Source organism: Lytechinus pictus, chromosome 16 (genome assembly GCF_037042905.1).
Source record: "Lytechinus pictus isolate F3 Inbred chromosome 16, Lp3.0, whole genome shotgun sequence".
Classification (NCBI taxonomy): Eukaryota; Metazoa; Echinodermata; class Echinoidea; order Temnopleuroida; family Toxopneustidae; genus Lytechinus; species Lytechinus pictus.
The window spans coordinates 23,493,819-23,511,543 of NC_087260.1; the positions used below are offsets into that span (position 1 = coordinate 23,493,819).

At 37.0% G+C, this 17,725-nt stretch overlaps 1 protein-coding gene across 1 annotated transcript; it reads left to right on the plus strand.

The window, feature by feature from the left end:
• Positions 1-3,171: 3,171 nt before the first annotated feature.
• On the plus strand, positions 3,172-6,953 carry LOC129279547 (LHFPL tetraspan subfamily member 6 protein-like). The gene is made up of 3 exons (XM_064110957.1): positions 3,172-3,227; positions 5,438-5,952; positions 6,910-6,953. The coding sequence occupies exons 1-3, from the start codon at positions 3,172-3,174 to the stop codon at positions 6,951-6,953; spliced, it is 615 nt and encodes a 204-aa protein (XP_063967027.1).
• The last annotated feature ends 10,772 nt before the right edge of the window (positions 6,954-17,725 follow it).

The window sequence follows — 17,725 nt, forward strand, 5'->3', positions numbered from 1 at the left end:
CTACAGACACCGTTTGTGTACAGGTGCATGTAATTTGGGAACAATGTGACTTTGAAAATGAAATTAGAGATACATACATGGCTGACAGATAATATTCAAATAGACTATTTCAAGTGTGCAGACCTGTGACTGAAGTAATAAGCTCTTCATTTAACCAAGGATATGACAGATTTTTTTTTTTTTTTGGGGGGGGAGGGATATACTCATTCATTTATTTATAAATGCATCAATGATCAAAGCTGAATTCAGACAATGATCTTCATTTTTTTGCAAATTATACCAGAAGAAGAGGTTACTAGTACAAAATTGACTATTATCCAATGATCGAGTTGCTATTTAAAAAAGGCCTCTTTCTTTTGTGTCATTTAATTTGTTTCATTAGTTGGAAATCATAGGAAGGGGGTCGGGTGACTCCACACCTATTTCACCATTCTTTTGTTGATCTCGAAACCAGGGGGGAGGAGAGGGACATTGGTCACTACCATTAGCATCCCCTCCCCCTACCCCCCCCCCCCCCCCATCTCAAGGCCATGACTCGGGGAAAGATTGTACAATTAAAGTACTTGAGAAATGCATTAGATATACCCTGAGAAAAGTGGCATCTTAATTTTATATCCAATTACCTGAGGTTGAGCATTGAATAGGGCCTTGAGGATGATGCATGTAAATGAAATGAAATCTTTCATGACTGTAATGACTATTAATGGACCTGCATCATGTCAGTGCATAACAATGAAATCATTACTATTTAGATTTGCTATCCAACTTCCAAGGATTCCTGTGTCGACCTTAAAACAGGTCTTCTGCACTACACTTAATATGTGCCTGTATGTTGTGCATTAATCTTACTTGCCAGCTCACTAAATTTGAAGCATGCTAGGTGTAGGACTTTCCATGCAATCATCATGCTTTAATAATATCTTTAAAAAAATTCTGGTGTAATTACTAATCATAAAACTACATTTCATTTAATAAATGTTTTATTAAACCTTAACGATTAATTTTTTAATTTCAAAAGATTCAAATCAAATCTATAAAGTTTTCAAATTCAGTTTCGCAAGGTCTATGTTCAGCCGCTCACATTTCACAGCCAATATTGATTTATATCAAATCCTTGCAGTTAAGAGTGTACATAGGCAATTTTTCAAAATAAAGAATACAGCAAAAAGTTTATTCTGAACTGAAATCTGTCAAGGCTGCGTTTCTTCAAATGACAACTCTGCACATTTCCTTTCCATCCTCAACTATTAATAACCCCATCCTCCCATTCTGAAAGCCAGCAAAAGTCAAAAGAAAATTCTTCTGTAAAGCTGTTTTATTGATTGTTTGCATTGCGATCAATAGATGTGTTTTGTAATGGCAATCAATTATTGATGAGGTTTATTGAGGATAGGATCATCTGTCAAGGACCGGTGACGGTGTGTTCATACCCTCCTTCAGTTCATGTTGCATTACCATTTCAATTTTAAGATATGGTGAGATATTAAGTTGACTGTGTATGTGTTTGCTCAAAAGAAATGTATCCAAAGGAAACAGAAAGTAAAAGGAAAATTTACTTTCAGTTAGCAAAATGACTACTCGGTTCACTTCAAGTATTTGTGTTTTTGGGGAGGGAGAAAGGGGCACTCATTGGGAGAAAAGATTTTCAGAGGAGTTTTCATGGTATAGAAGAATGGTGATTACGGGGTATACTCAAACAATTTCATTAATTTTATTTTTATGAGTAGAAGCTTAAAAAAGCTTTCGATGACAGGCCTATCATTTTGAACCATAGTTAAATCTAACAAGCAAGTACCATTTTTAACTGGCTATGAAACATCAAAGCAAACATCCATTTCATAAAGTGTGAATACACGCTTCCTGGTAGAGAGGATCGGGGTATATTTGTATGTTTTGTTGTCATTTAAGAAACGTTGTTTGGGCAGGAAAGTGTCACAAACTTGATTTGGTTGCCTGAACGGTTTAACCATTGTATGTTTCTATGGAATGTCAATCAGACAGGCAGTTTTACAGTGATGGGGAGAAGACTTGGCTATCTGTAAGTTTGTACATCTGAGTTTTGTCAGTATTCAACTATTTCAAAATCTAGGCCTGATTTACATAATTAGGCCCTACATGTATGCTTTAGTCTAATTTTCTTATTGCACTCTACATGTACACCCGCACTGAACTGGTGGGGGTAAGATGTGCAGTTTTAATTTCAGTTAAGGCGACTGCACACCTTTCGATTGGTCTGCGACCCGATTTCAGAATAAAATGTAGTAGAATTTGATGCTAACATTGAGACTTGGAATATCTTACTGTGTAATGTTCTAAATCATCATACGAATACCTATGTTCAAATCTGTGACTATGCTATCATCCTTCTTAGAATAAAAGCGAATTTAATATCTAGTCGTAATGACGTCATAGCAGTCGTATGATTGGCTACGATTTGAAACTAATTTGGCCTTTACTCCGAAATAAAGGCTTGCAATCTTTCAAAATGGTTATATTAGTATTTGTTCAATTAATTTAAACCTCAAATAAAATGATAAGTTCCATTCACATTTTCAGAAAATGAGCAGAATGCGATTTGTTCCAAAATCGGATCGCGAACAGTCGTAAGGTGTGCGGTGGCCTTAAAACACCATTCTATAAGTAAAGAAAATCTTCTGTAATTGGTAATTTTTTAATTACTGTTTATTGTTATAGTAAGAGTAGAATAGAGATAAAATCAGATGCAGATTTATCTTCAAGTTAATTTTCCTGGTCGCAACATAGGCCTACATAATTTTACTCTTACAGAATACACTGGTTGAAGGAAAAAAATGGTGAACAATTTTTGCCAAAATTTAAGATTTTGGTGTTCATTCATTTTGGCCTGTCCTAAAGCTATTGTTTTTCTCTCTAAAATCATATCACTTAGTTAAATAATACTACACCATAAAGTACTAGATAATGATCATAAATTTCTATAGCGGCCCTTTTCAGAACCTGCATTTAATATAAATACTGTACTATGTGATGCCATTTCTGCTCAGCATAGGAGATATCCTACAGATAATGTAGGCTATAAATCCCAGGCTTTGCGAGGAGGGCCCTTGTAATGTGTGGTTTATGGTTACTGTTGATCTGTCTGTGTTTATAATCTGTCAATGTTTTTAATGATGTGGGTAGCAAAACTGTCACATGGTTACAGACAGGCAAACCAAACTCATATGTCTTGAGATTGAGAAAGTGGAGATGTTAGCTTTACAACACATATAACTAACCAGACTCAGGTAGGGGGGGCTAATATTACCCCCTTCAATAGTTCTTGCCCTTTTCTTTTGAATATTATTATTTTAAGGCCAAGTCCACCCCAATAAATTGATTTGAACAACTATAGAGAGAAAAAAAAATAACACAAAATTCCATCAAAATTGGATGTCGACAGATACATGTATGAAAGTTATGAGCTTTTTGCTTATTTTCACAAAACAGTTAATAGGCCTATAATTATTCACAACAGTATGCAAAGAAGAATCCAATGATGTAACACACTATCTATTTCAGTACCGGGTATTTCTAATTTCTAGATTCATTTTGTTGTAAAAAAATGAAATTTTTAAACAAGAATAATGTTTTATTGAGTTGTCAGACTCAATTGGCACTCCGTTGTCATAAACTTCCTGTATCTTTGTTTGTTATACATGAACGCATGATTATATCCTGCATCTTGCTTGTAATTTTGTGTTCTATATCAATTTACCAAGTAGCCTTCATACTGACCCCCTATGCTGGAACGTCTGCCCCCTAGCATGGCAAACCCCAAAATAGAAACGATTCCAATCATTACCTGACCTCACATTTAAGTGAAAGTCCATGTCAAATTGATTTTGTAACCAATTTTCTTATGTTTATCATTTCTATGGCCAATCTTATTTCTATAATGTGTAAGGTAAGTGTGTGAATAGACAGCAAATTAAATGGAATTGGTTTTTTTTTCTCTATTTTTTAAAGAAAGAAATTGATTAAAGAGGTATTATTAAGAAATAGAAATGAGGTCATGAAATAGTAAAGTAGATACTTCAAGTGTAACCTATAATCGTTCAAGTTTTTTACCTTTGTTTTTTTAAACCAACTCCTCAATGAATGATATCATTACTATTACTCTCTAGATTGTTTTCAGAAAATAAAAGGATTAAAAGAAAAAGATTATGGTTTACCTTTTTGAAGGAACTAAAATCTACTTATCTCAATTGATAATACAAAAAAATAGGACAATAAAGGAAGACATATATAATATGCTTACTTTATATTATTTTGGAAATCTAGGAAACCCTACGATGTAATGTCTACTGATTTTTTTTTAAAATAAATGCCCTTTTATGGGTGAAAGGAAAAATACATCAGTTTAGACTTGCCCTTTAAGATGAATCTAGTCGACATCTGGTATTGATTTACTTTCAGTCCAACCTAAACTTGACTGTGGGCATCTTTCATCATTTAGATGACAAACTCGACGCGCTGTGGGTGTTCTTATAACACCTAGCCAGAAATTTCCTGGCCTCCGGAAGAAAAGATTGAATTGATTTTCCCATTTGTGCTCTTTTTGGTTGTCTAATTATACTGTAAAAGTGAGAAGTGTAAAATATACCCCTTTCATAATGAGCCCTTCCCTGTTGAAGTTAAGTAAGTGGTAAAGATGGTGAAAACATCCCTGTTGAACTTACTTTCAGAATGGATGAGAGTTTTGCTTGTTGGAGTAAATGCAGTGAAGTACATGGTTAACCTGTTTAAAAGGGGCAGCATATGATTATATACAGGTATGGTAAAATGCACAAGGCAAATCCATCGTAGTGACCCTAAGATGGCTAGTATAGGCTTATTCAATTTTAATGAGTGTGAAATATTTTCATTGTTTTGGTTTTAAAATTTGTTATGAACAAATGACATTGGCAAGGAACACAAACAATATTACCTTTCATAAAGACTGTAATCCTGTCTCTGAATGTTCAGTCATCAGCCAGAGTATATTCTTATACCCCTTTCACAAACCCATCCTCCAATTATCCGCCTTTAGAAGAGTAATGCGGATAATTCAATAAAAATTGCATTCACAAACTCAGAAAATAATCCGCACTATTTTTTTACGAGCGCCCGACCTGAAAAAGGCGGATAATTATCATGGCAACTGCACACGCCCCCTCCGATGGGGTTGTGTTGGAAAAGGGTGACCTTTTGTGACCGCACCATGGCAATTATCCACATTACTTTGGAAATGCGTTCACAAAGCCAAATCTGGTCCCGATGCTGCTAATATGCGGATAATTGCAGCATCGAAATAATGTGGATAACTCTGGTCCCGCTCCGATTTTACAACCAAATTATGCGGATATTATCCGCATAATTGGGTTTGTGAAAGGGGTATCAGAAGATCCAACAAAGATTTGTTTTTTTCTTTTGACTGCAGATCACTAGAACCAGGAACATACATCAAACGTTCAGCCACTAGTCTTGCTTCCAGCCATCGCTGTGGAACCATTGGGGCAGGCAGCCACGCCGGCCTTGCGAGCCGAGACCGCATCGGGACCAACCAGACCACCATGACCATATCCTTTGGTCTCACAGCCGTTGGCATTCTCTGGTCTATCGTCTCAATCATAGCAACGATGGCCTCCTCTATCGGCCTCTTTATGCCTTACTGGATGCGTGGCCATATGTTCAATGGAACTCTTCCCGTCCATTTCGGTGTCTTCCGTCGGTGTAACTACCCGACAGCGCCCAACAACTACGTCTTTGACTGTGGACATTATACAACCTTTGGGGACATACCCACGTTGACGTGGAAGATTTGTACCATAGTAATTGGACTTGCTTGTATTTCATCTATGTTTGTTGGACTAACGTCATTGTTAGCGTGCTGTATGAGAGACTTGGTCACGCGGAAAGTTGGAAAAGTTTGTGGAGTTATTCAATTCATTGCAGGTAAGTTTCGTCTAAAAGTAGCGATTATTTTCTGTAGTGTTTTGAAAATTTTGAATTTGGACATGGTCTGCAATGAGGCTGAATCACCTGTTCTTAGTATTCTAGAAAGAAAATATACATTTTACAAAATTTTGCATGCCGGCCCCCTCCATTATGGCAATAATTTATGAGTAGGTATGTATGAACATTAGGATAAAATTTTTACTTCAAGTGCCTAACAAGTTTTATTCCTAAGGGGGGTCTTAGCCCCACCAATTTCCCGGGGTTAAGCTTAGCCCACTTCGTTTTCACACTACGTTTTAGCAAAGTGGGCTAGCACGGTAAATAGTACGGTACTATCTGGCCCTGAAAAAAAGCAGGGTTAGCTGGCTTATTGTGGTGCTAGCACCACAATTGCGGTGCTAAGAGAGTGCAGTGTGAAATCGAACAGGGCTAAGGAAAGTGGGGCTAAGCATTTAGCCAATCACGGAAGTCGAAATTGCACGTTAATCACGTTCTGTATGGTAAAATCATCAATATTCATGAGCTGAGGGATAGTCCGGGGTTAATGCATTATCCCCGGCTGAGCAGATAGTATGGGGTTAAGAAAGACAGTGTGAATAAAAAAAAAGATAGTATGGGGTTAAAGATAGTCCGGGGTTAAAGATAGTATGGGGTTAAGGAAATGCTGTGTGAAAAGCATATATGTTGGCTATTCAAAGCCTTTTCCTGTATTCTATCTCCAGATTTTGCATTCCAAAAATTACCTCATAAAATTTCTTCCTTTGTCATACACAATAGACACAGGGGAATGTCGATGGGACATAACGATCTGTCGAATGGGTCAAGTATCTAGCAGAAATGAAATAAGCCTGAAAGATTATTATGGCATGCCAATATCGGTTGAGACTCAGTTCAAGATATTCATAAAGAATTGAAATGACATGACGCTGCCATTATTGTCCCTTGTAATTTTAGGATTTACCGAAGAGAGGGAAAATGCGTTATCTAAAGGATATTGAACCATGGTAATATGCAATAAACCTCATGTCATCAAAATCTTTTCAACTTTCAAGTTATGCTTACAGTAGATATTGCTATAAAAATAGCCTATACACATTTGTAAGGGGATGTGGCTTTATACTTAGTTGCCCTCAGTGTATTTATGGATAATTTTGTTACAAACAATTCGTCGGCGGTCATCCAAACTGTCGTATCAGTCAATTTTAGTCCCCAAAAAATAATGATTTTGAGATTTTTTGCAGAAAATGAAAGTATAAGTCCTACTCTATTCATAACTAAATTTAGGCAGCAATTTAATTTATTTTCTGAGATATATGAGAGGATTTTCACGGGAGCCATACAAATTTTTAATAAAATGCGCAAATCTCATTGGAAACATGTCCTGTAACAGAGCGATACAACGTTTTGACTGGGACCACGATTTCAATGCGCGCGGTCAACCAAACCATCGTATCGGCATTGGGCACTGCATTGACTTTGCACGTGAAAAGGGATACAACGTTTTGACTTATCACGCGCATTGAAATCGCGGTCAGTCAAAAAGTCGTATCGCGTTTACCCTATGGCGTTTTTGTACAGGGAAAATCTAAGTCACTCAAACCGAAATTACAAACATGTAGCTCTTTTGCCATATATTTTCTTGGATCCTTACTTTTGTGTAAAAATAAAGATACCGATGTCAAGCAATTTTCTTGGTCTTTCCAACCATGTACTTTTCAAGAAATGAATATGTTGTAAGGCTGGGGAACTAAGTGAAAATTATGGTAAACTTTGAAGTTGATTTTCTATGAAACGGGTTTGCACTGTCATATGTGTGATATGACGGTTCGGATGACCTCGGACGAATTATGTTTAAATTTTTTTTTTAACATGAAAAATGGTGGTATTCAGACTACAGACTGCCACCCTCATCTTCATTACCATCTTCATCACTGTCTTCTCTGCCTCTATCTCCCCATTCTCCTCCTTTGCCTTTGTCATCTCCTTCTCCCTCTCCTGCTATTACTTCTTGTCCTCTTCTTTTTGTCATCCTTCTAGCTCCCTGTCCTCCTGCTCCTCTGCCACCTCCTCCTTTTCTTCCTCTTTCTTCTCCTATTTCTCCTCCTCCTCCTCCTCCTCATTCTCCTCCTCCTCCTTTTCCTCCTTCTCCTCCTCCTTCTCCTCCTGCTCCTCATTCTCCTCCTGCTCCTCCTCATTCTCCTCCTCCTTCTCATTCTCCTCCTCCTCCTCCTCCTCATCTGTCCTCTCCTCCTAGCTCACCTCCCTTCCCCTCCCTCTTGTATACTGCCTGAAATGGATGTTTAGCAGAAGCCTATACATGAAAACCAGAACATACTAAAAGAAGCACTTCCAAACTGTCCTTTCACTTATCTGGAGCATGTACTTAGCTTAATGAAACCAAATTGATTCTCTTAGATTGAAATTATCATGAAGCCTCTACTCCATAAATTATTTTCGACAGCTGTATATTGTACCAAGATTGAGATAGGATGTAAACAGCATAAATGTGATTAGTCTGAGCATCATGAGCTGAAACATTCATGCAATGTGACTTCTTGAATTTGTTTTTGTAAATCATGACATTGTCTTTTTAGTGCTATACTACTGTACTCAAGAGGTGGTTTCAGACCGCCTCGAAGTTCGCCAGTTCCAGGTATTCTCTGATCGGGAAATTTACCCCGATCAGAAAATACCAGGTATTTTGGCGGTGTGAAAGCAAACTACGCGTAATATCCCCGAAAGAAAATACCCGATAAATAGTAGGTACTTGGCGAAATTACGAGAACTTTCGCGGGGATTTTTCCAAGGTCGTGGGTATTTTGGCGGTCTGAAAGCAAATTACGGGAACTTTTAGCCCAGCGTGTCGTTGGGTGCGGCGCCGTGCATGGGTTGCTGCTGGGCTAGTGATTTTGAATTTCGCGCCTTGCTGCTTATCAGACCATACTGCGCATGCTCGTAACTTCAGGAACTTATCCCGAAGGGTATGTTTCAGGGCGGTGTGAATGCAGGAATAATTAATGGGTATTTTTCAGCCTAAAAAAGTTCTCGTAATTTAACGGGGATTCTTGTGATCGAGGCGGTTTGAAACCACCTAAGAAGTCTATGGGAGAAATTCACTCATGTACATGTATTTTTAATCCTTTGTTTGCAATCGCTTTCTTTGTGCATGACCAGTGAGTAGAAATTTATAAGAACAAAATATGTCCTGTTCTTGAGAATTTTTTTTTGACATTTCACAATTCATTATAATTTGATTGTACAGTAGTTGCAGTTTGGTACCATAATTCTTTTCATGAAATGAAAACTCCATGATGATGTGAAACTGAAAATACCAGTATCTAAATTCCATCCATTTCCTGTTCATCATAGTATTATTATATACATTCTTATTTTTGGAGAATATGAGCAGAATGATACATTTATGTTGTCATTTAAGTATTTATCCTGATTGAAATCATATTGCATGAGATTGCCCAGAGCAAACTTTTCTCATTCAGCTTTTTTCGTTCATCAGATTATGATCTTCCTAATCCGGGAAAAGTTCAATTACCTGCTCCGTTCACCTTTTTTTCTTCAAATAATAAAGTCTTCAGGAGTGAATAACAAGTTTGCTATTTTGGTGGAATGTTAACCGAATTTTCTCCATCCCTGTTCTGCAGCGACGCAGTTAGGTAGCAATCACAGGGAAACATTGTTTGCTCGATGGGATAATTTGACGGGCAGTTCCAAGGCACTCAGTGCAGAATCAAACATCAAATCTAATTTGCCATGGCGTATCTTGCGGTGAGGAATGGGAGAGAATCTCAGGGGTAAAAGACCATTACCCAATTCACCAGTCTGTTTTAAATCTCAAATGGGATTGAAGCTATATTCTCAGTCACATTTGGTTCCTTTTCATACCTTCTCCTGAAGAGGGATAAATGTTGTCCTTTGGAAGGGATGTATATTGCCCAGTTGTCTACTATTGCGATCAGATCTTCCAATGTTTTTCATTGATTAGAAATTAATTTCAAAAGATTCTAGTGAAGGACAGTTCCTAAATGTGAGGAGTAATTTTAAATATCAATAAGATTGATTTATGATTCTATTAGATTGAGGTAATCTTATTTAGATTTATATAAACTTACATTTCATATTAAATTTTCTTGAAATTAATCTGAAAATACATTACCAAGTCAACTTGGCATGTACATGTATACAAGGGAGTGGGACCCAAAGAACATGGTTTGTAATGGATTTTTTTTCTTTTAATCCATGATGAGCATTTTCTCTCTTTTTTGGGGGGGTGCTTGTGAGATTGTTAAGAATTTTTGTTGTTGCTTCTTGCCAAAATGTTTGCATGTATGACAATTTTAGTGTATTTTTTAATTGAAATTTGCTCTTTTTTTTTTTGGGGGGGGGGGGGTAACATTGACATAATAAAAGAGAATGTTTTTTTTTAATTGCCCAAACAAAATTTTACGCATACTACAGAAATTTCAGGGCCCCCTTATGACCCACATTTCTGTGGGTAATTGGCAATATTCACAGGCACACTTCATGTTTGTAGGCAAAGCAGCTAAAGTTATAAATTCTATCCCAGCATCATACACTGAAAATGTAGCCATTTTATCATATTTTTAGGAATGCCCTAATTTTCAACTTGTCAAAACTCACATTTAGTGTTTAATGATGAAAGTTGATTTCTTTAAAGTTTGCTTCACAGTTCATTCATTCACCTTGCTGCAAAAATCAGGCAAGAAGAAAACCCAGCACAAACATGCTAAATTAACTCTAGTACCCTTTTTACACACGCTAAAATTTCCTTAACCCCGTACTGTAGGTGGGGCTAAATTGCCATTTAGCCCCACCTATAGTACGGGGTTGAGCTTAGCCCACTTTCTTTTTACACAGCATTTTTGCAAAGTGGGCTAACCCCACCTTTAGTACAGGATTATTTGGCCCTGCAAAAAAGCAGGGTTATCCCAGCAATTGCGGTGCAAAGAGCGATAGTACAGGGTTAAGATCGCTAGTGTAAAACAAAAGTGGGCTAAGCGCTCCCATTCATGCCCCGCAACAGAGCCGGCCCTGTTGTCCAATTAGAGGTAAGCATAATGAATATTCATGAACAGCGAACACGGCGATGAGAAATTCCGAGTGAAGTACTTGTACTACGAATGATCGACAAAATAATGTATTTAAAGCGCGCGCGATTTTGGATATGACCCGAATGACCCCTCAGTGCACTCGTGAATATTCATGAGCTACCACTAGTCCGGGGTTAGCGAGTTTCATGTGTAAAAAGCAAGCATTCCTTATCCAGGGATAGCAATAACAATTTGGCATGTGTGAAAAGGAAAAAAATAGTACGGGGTTAAGGATAGTGCGGGGTTAGCGATAGTCCAGGGCTAAGAAAATCCTGTGTAAAAAGGGTATAGGTGTTCTTCGATGGATGTTATAAACTCGTTTTGCTTGAGGAAAGCCTTGGAAATAATTGGAGAGATGTCATTCGTAAATTGTAAAAGGCAGCCATTAGAGTAGTTTTGATTGTGAGCAAACCACAAACTTCATCCATTGAGATTAAATCTTCATTCATTCCAGTATTTCATTTATTTGATTATGGTAACAAGATTCTTTCAATATGAAAGCAAAAGGTGAAGTGGAGGACAAGTAGAACAAGTAATTTAAGGGAAGAAATGCTCATTTGGTTTCAAAATATTGTTACTTGTTTTGTTGTTGTTGTTGTTGTTGGGGAGGGCCTTCAAAACTAAGAAGAAAAGAAGAAGTATTGCATGAGAATGCTGGGCTGGCAAGAGCCAGGCAGGCAAGTCACCAGGGTTTTTTGGGGGGATAGGGGTGCTGGCATAACGTTTTTTTCCTCACTTCAATTAGAGGGGTAGTTTACAAGTACCCAAGTTAACCTATACCTTGCTTTTGAATGCTCCCCTTGCTTCTATCTTGATGTTTTCTTATTTTTTTCCTTCTTGCTGTAATTTCTCCCTTACGACTTGGAAACTTGTGTAGCATGTGCCTCTGGACTCAAGCCTGTCCTTTGTTTCTTATGTCTAACCATCTATCATTTTCATCTACAGTGGTTGGCATCCAAGATCAATTCGAACATTTATCATTTCAAATATTTACATTGCCTTCTACTGCATTTAACTTCAAGCCTGGTGCCCATAGACGTGTGTACACATAGTGGGCAAATAGAGAGGTCCTCTTGACTTTATGCCACTTAAATTGTTTACCCACTTTATATAAATGACTATCTTAAAGAATTTAGAGATAAAATAATGGTGGTGTTATTTATTGTTTTATTTTTTTAGTAATAGTTTTTTGGCAAATTTATAGAAGAAATAGAGTTTTTTTTTTTTTTTGGGGGGGGTAGATTTAAATGATTTACAAAGCAGGAACATGGAGTCAATCAGCATTTACTTTTAGAGACGAAAATAAATTGTGTGTCTGTATTGGAAGCTACATGTAGAGGGAATAAATGAGAGAAATGGGAATGCTGTGGATACCCTCACAACTCGATTTTAAACTGATAATCGCAACAAGAACACTGATCACACCATAACTACAAAAGACAAGCAATTAGCATGTACACATGTGTGTGAATACACTTGAATTGTTTGTTTAATTGTGATTTATCACTGGGAACATCTTGTTTCCTCAAGGATGAAGAAGATTTATTAGATGTCTAACCAACTTGGCGGACATTTAAAGTATAATTGTTCGAGTGAATTGATGCAGGCAATCAATTAGATCAGTCTGTACCTTTGTAGGGCTCTGAAGGAAAGGTTATTGAATATCCTTTTTTTATTGTTCTGCTGTCAAAATTCAACATGAACTATACAAAATTAATGCTCACAAAAATGGAATTACATTGTAATAGAATTTTACAGTGTGTGATAGTAGTTATATGTATATCGCAGTATGTCATGGAGGTAATTTGCATGAGAGCTTGAAACAAACATTAAAAAAAATCATTTTCCAGGAAATAAAATGCAATTAGGCCTATAGTATGTATTAGTCTTCAAAGAAAAAAAATCTTTATTCCTAAATTCCTTTTTGTCTCGCCCACCAGAGGTGAAGGCGAGACTTAGGGATCCAAATGTCGTCCGTCCGTCACAAACCTAATGACACATAACTCCAAAACCGTAAACTTGGATGGTAGATGGACTTGGGGGACCTGCATGTTATGTTGCAGTCGGAGGTCACATGGTAAGGTCAAAGGTCATTTTCATGTCAACGTTAAAGTTAATGCTAGATTCTCTTATGACACCTAACTCCGCAACCGTAAGTCGCTTTTCAACCAAACTTGGATGGTAGATGGACTTGGGGGACCTGCATGTTATGTTGCAGACGGAGGTCACATGATAAGGTCAAAGGTCATTTTCAGGTCAACGTTAAAGTTTACATGCAAGACTCTCTTATGACACCTAACTCCGCAACCGTAAGTCACTTTTCAACCAAACTTGGATGGTAGATGAACTTAGGTGACCTGCATGTCATGTTGCAGTCGGAGGTCACATGGTAAGGTCAAAGGTCATTTTCAGGTCAACATTAAAGTTTACGTGCAAGGCTCTTATGACAAGTGTTATTCCATCCCAATCATTTCACAATGAAGTTTCGATACAATTCTGTTGCGTGCCCTCGCAAATCACGATATTTCTGGTTATTTTCATAAGTGGGCGAGACACAAAATCGCTTTTGCCTTGTTTACATTTCAGATGTAGGATGCATCTGTAATAGAAGAATTTACTTTTCCTAATCTGGGAAATCGTATCAAGAGACTTGGGAATCGGCTTGTTTTTCTCTAGCCTTTTCTTTTTCTCCCACCATGACTGCATCTGTCTTTCATTTCATCTAGATCTATTATTAAAGCTCTTCCTACTACTTTATCATTTATTTATTACATGAAGTAATAAGTTTATTTCTCCATTGAAACAACTTTTCTATTTTCCTGATTTGATATAGGTCACATATTCAAAAGTCGATCTACCGGCAGGATGATTATTGATTCACTAGCTGTCGTTTGTCAATGGCAATTCTAACTGAAGTTTTGCCTCGCTGAACAACAATTCAAAAAATGTTTTTCAGTGCAAAGAAATCTATTGTTTACAAAATAATCTGCACCTGAGGGTACTTACTATTGTTCAGTCTTGTTGGCTTTCTTGAATTCATTAAAATGTACATATTTCAGGAGTTGGACAGGGAAAGGAAAGAGGATGGGGGGGGGGCTTCCCAGTCCCATGATATTGCCTGATAGATTACAACAGGGCTGCCAGCTCACATGCTTTTAGTACAATCTTACACCTCTATTTTTTATGCATTTCTTTTGATATTTTTGAAAGATTTTTTTCTTAGAGTTACTTTTTACTACAATTTTAAGCTTAAAGGGGAATCCAACCCAAATAAAAACTTGTTTTTATAAGAAAAAGAAAAATCAGACAAGTTGATAGGTGAAAGTTTGAACAATATTGGACAAACAACAAGCAAGTTATGAATTTTTAAAAGTTGTAAATATTGGTAATCACTATACCCATGGAGACTTCAAATTGGCCGCATATGGGATGTCATAGTGATGTAAGGCAAGGACTACTCTTCCATGTACTCCAATACATATTATGGCTAAAATGTAATTTTTTCCCAAAAGTTTTATTTCAAATTACATTTTTCTTTCATGAGGACAGAAAACAATATACTACCTGGATTATATTTAGATTACTGCCCCAGGGGAAGGGGTACTAAGGAGAAAACCACAAATCCCTGATTATAAAGTACATGGCCTATGGGAAAGTTGTCCTTGCCCCTTGTCATAATTTACTTACCCAGTTGCCAATTTGAAATATACATACTATTAGTGATCTCAATTTTAAAGCAGCTATAACTTTCTTATTGCTTGTCCGATTTCTTTCAAACTTTCGCCATTTTGTTTAATTTATTTGTCCCCTTCCCAACACAACATTTTATGGCCAAGGCTGGATTCCCCTTTAATAGAAGTGTTCACTCCTCGCTCAAATCGAAAAGTTCATAAGGTTGAATGGAATCAGTAACCCCATTCTGTTCAAATACTTCTTTTTTTGAGTCAAATTACTTTTGATGCAGAAGTGCATAAGTGCATCATTTTGTAATAGTTTTTATTCCAAATTCTTATCATTATGGGTAAAATTTGACTGCAAAAAGGCACATATATATCATTGGTAGAGCAATATTTAGGAATGATGATGGCATGGCTCTGCAGAAAGTGTGCATGATTTGTTTTGGGGCTCAGACTTTGTATGGACATACTCTTATATGCTTTTCACACTGCATTTCCTTAACCCCATACTACCCTTAACCCCGGACTATCCTTAACCCCATACTATCTTTTTTTCGATTCACACTGTCTTTCTTAACCCCGTACTATTGCTTAGCCGGGGTTAACGCCTTAACCCCGGGCAATCACTCAGCTCATAAATATTGATGATTTTACCATACAGAGCGTGATGTGCAATTTCGACTTCTGTGATTGGCTAATGCTTAGCCCCGCTTTTGCTTAGCCCTGTTTCGTTTCACACTGCATCTCTTAGCACCGCAATTGTGGTGCTAGCACCACAATAAGCTGGCTAACCCTGCTTTTTTGCAGGGCCAGATAGTACCGTACTATTTACCGTGCTAGCCCACTTTGCTTAAATGTAGTATGAAAACGAAGTGGGATAAGCTTAACCCCGGGAAATTGGTGGGGCTAAGACCCCCCCTTAGCCCCACCAATTTAGGACAAAAAGTGTAGTGTGAAAAGCACATTAGAAGCACAATTAAAGGCCCAGTTAATTTGAACAAATAGAAAAAGGCATACACCTGACAATCTATGAAACAGAGTCTAAATCGGATGTGAACATTTGCAGAAGTTATTTGATTTTTCCCTTTTTTCAGATTCACCTTTTACTGTTGGGGTGGACTTGGCCTTGAAATGGCTGAATTCGGAAATACTCTTCAGAGATTGAATTATTTTGTGGTTGGAGTGAAACCTCAAACTGACAAACCACAAACCGCCTTTCAAACATTCCATAAATTCTGAGTAAACAGAAAATATTGATTTGGATGTAGGGGTATGAATATCAGGATAGTCATTACATGTGTTGTAAGCTTCATTGCAAGATTTTTATCATAAGTTGTGTAACTTTACATTGTCTAGATTTTCCTTCAAATATCCTAATTAGCCTGTATATAATGATAATGATGGTGATATATAACTGGAGGCCATTTCAGTTGCCTTTCCAACCGCTAGTGATTTGCTTGAGGGGCTAAAATGAATCAAAGAATATCAAACTGATTTCAAAGATGAAGATGAAGCTATTCACCAATCATTCTACACTGACTTGCTCCTCAATCATACCTGACCATTATTTACATTCAAATATTTTTACTACCATTAGATGAATTTAGATCCCCTAAGAAATCCCAATACAGGGGTCAGTACCTGGACCGACCAGGTATGCTTTGAAAACCCTAATGGAAGTTTCTGCTTCAGGCATGGGGCAGCAGTGCCAATAGGGGCTTTCACACTTTCCCTAATATGTAAAGAAATACTAGATATTTTGGAATCAACCATTCTAGCAAATTCATAGGAGCCCAATGTATTTTACCAATTAGTAATTACAAGCAAAATGTTCATGATATCCATGTAAGAAAAAAACCCACCAAATGATATACTGTTTGAAATCACAAAATGTATTCAGGAGTTACTCAAAATTTAGATGCAGGGGTGATTGCACTTTGCAGTGTGAAATGATACCATGCTTGCAAGGAAAATTTAAAAAAAATGAATTCAAAAGGTTTTGTTTTCTATTTTGGGGAAAATATTTCCTCAAAGTTTTGAGAACCTACTCCACCTTAAATACATTTTGTTATTCTGTCGAGTAAATTAATTAATCCACTTGTTCCTACTTCATTTTATTAGAATAATTTTATTTACTAGTTCAGGCAGATGTGAAATGCCCTCCATGGGTATTTTGAGGCCTGATTACAAGGTCTTGTGGTATTTTCTTTACCGGAGAGGTGTGAAACAGGTGTATTACTTACAAAGTACAAAGTACCTGAAAAAGTACAATTCCATTGACTTTTATTTTTGTATCATCCAACTAATGATTCTTTTAAAGATTGTGGTCACTAGTGAAGAGTTTTGTATTGAGGTATTTAAGGTTGTGATTGACTGTTTGCAAATTTTCTATGTACTATATGTTCTACAAAGCAAGGCAAACTTAGTGATCAGCCTTGTTTTCTACTAATGATGTAAAGAGCGGGAAAAGTTGTTCTTCAATATTTTGATTCAGTTGATTTCTTTCACCTTCAAGTCTTTTTTGTCCTGATGACTTCAGTGGAAAAATGATGTAGACAAATATTGTTCATTTACTACCCCTTTCCCCTATCAAAACTGCTTCTGACCAAAGAAATGCCTGTTCATGATCATGCATTATTTCTGTATTTGAATACATTGCAGATTTTAGCAGGCATATATTATTAGCAGCCTTGGAAGTTTGATAGTTTGGTGGGGCATGATATTCCAGCGATGACAACTTCACTTTGGAATGGGGGGGGGGGGGTATTTTCAGGGGCCAGCCATTTTTGGGCAGTTATCTTCCAGTAAGAAATGCCCCAGGAACTCATATTGAGGGCCATTCTTTAAAGAGGGGGGATTTCTTACAACCCCATCTTTTTTTTTCATCTTGACTTCAATGTGATTAAACTTTTATATTGTTTTAAATTAACATTAATATATTGATAATCTCTCTTGATTTTGTTTCTC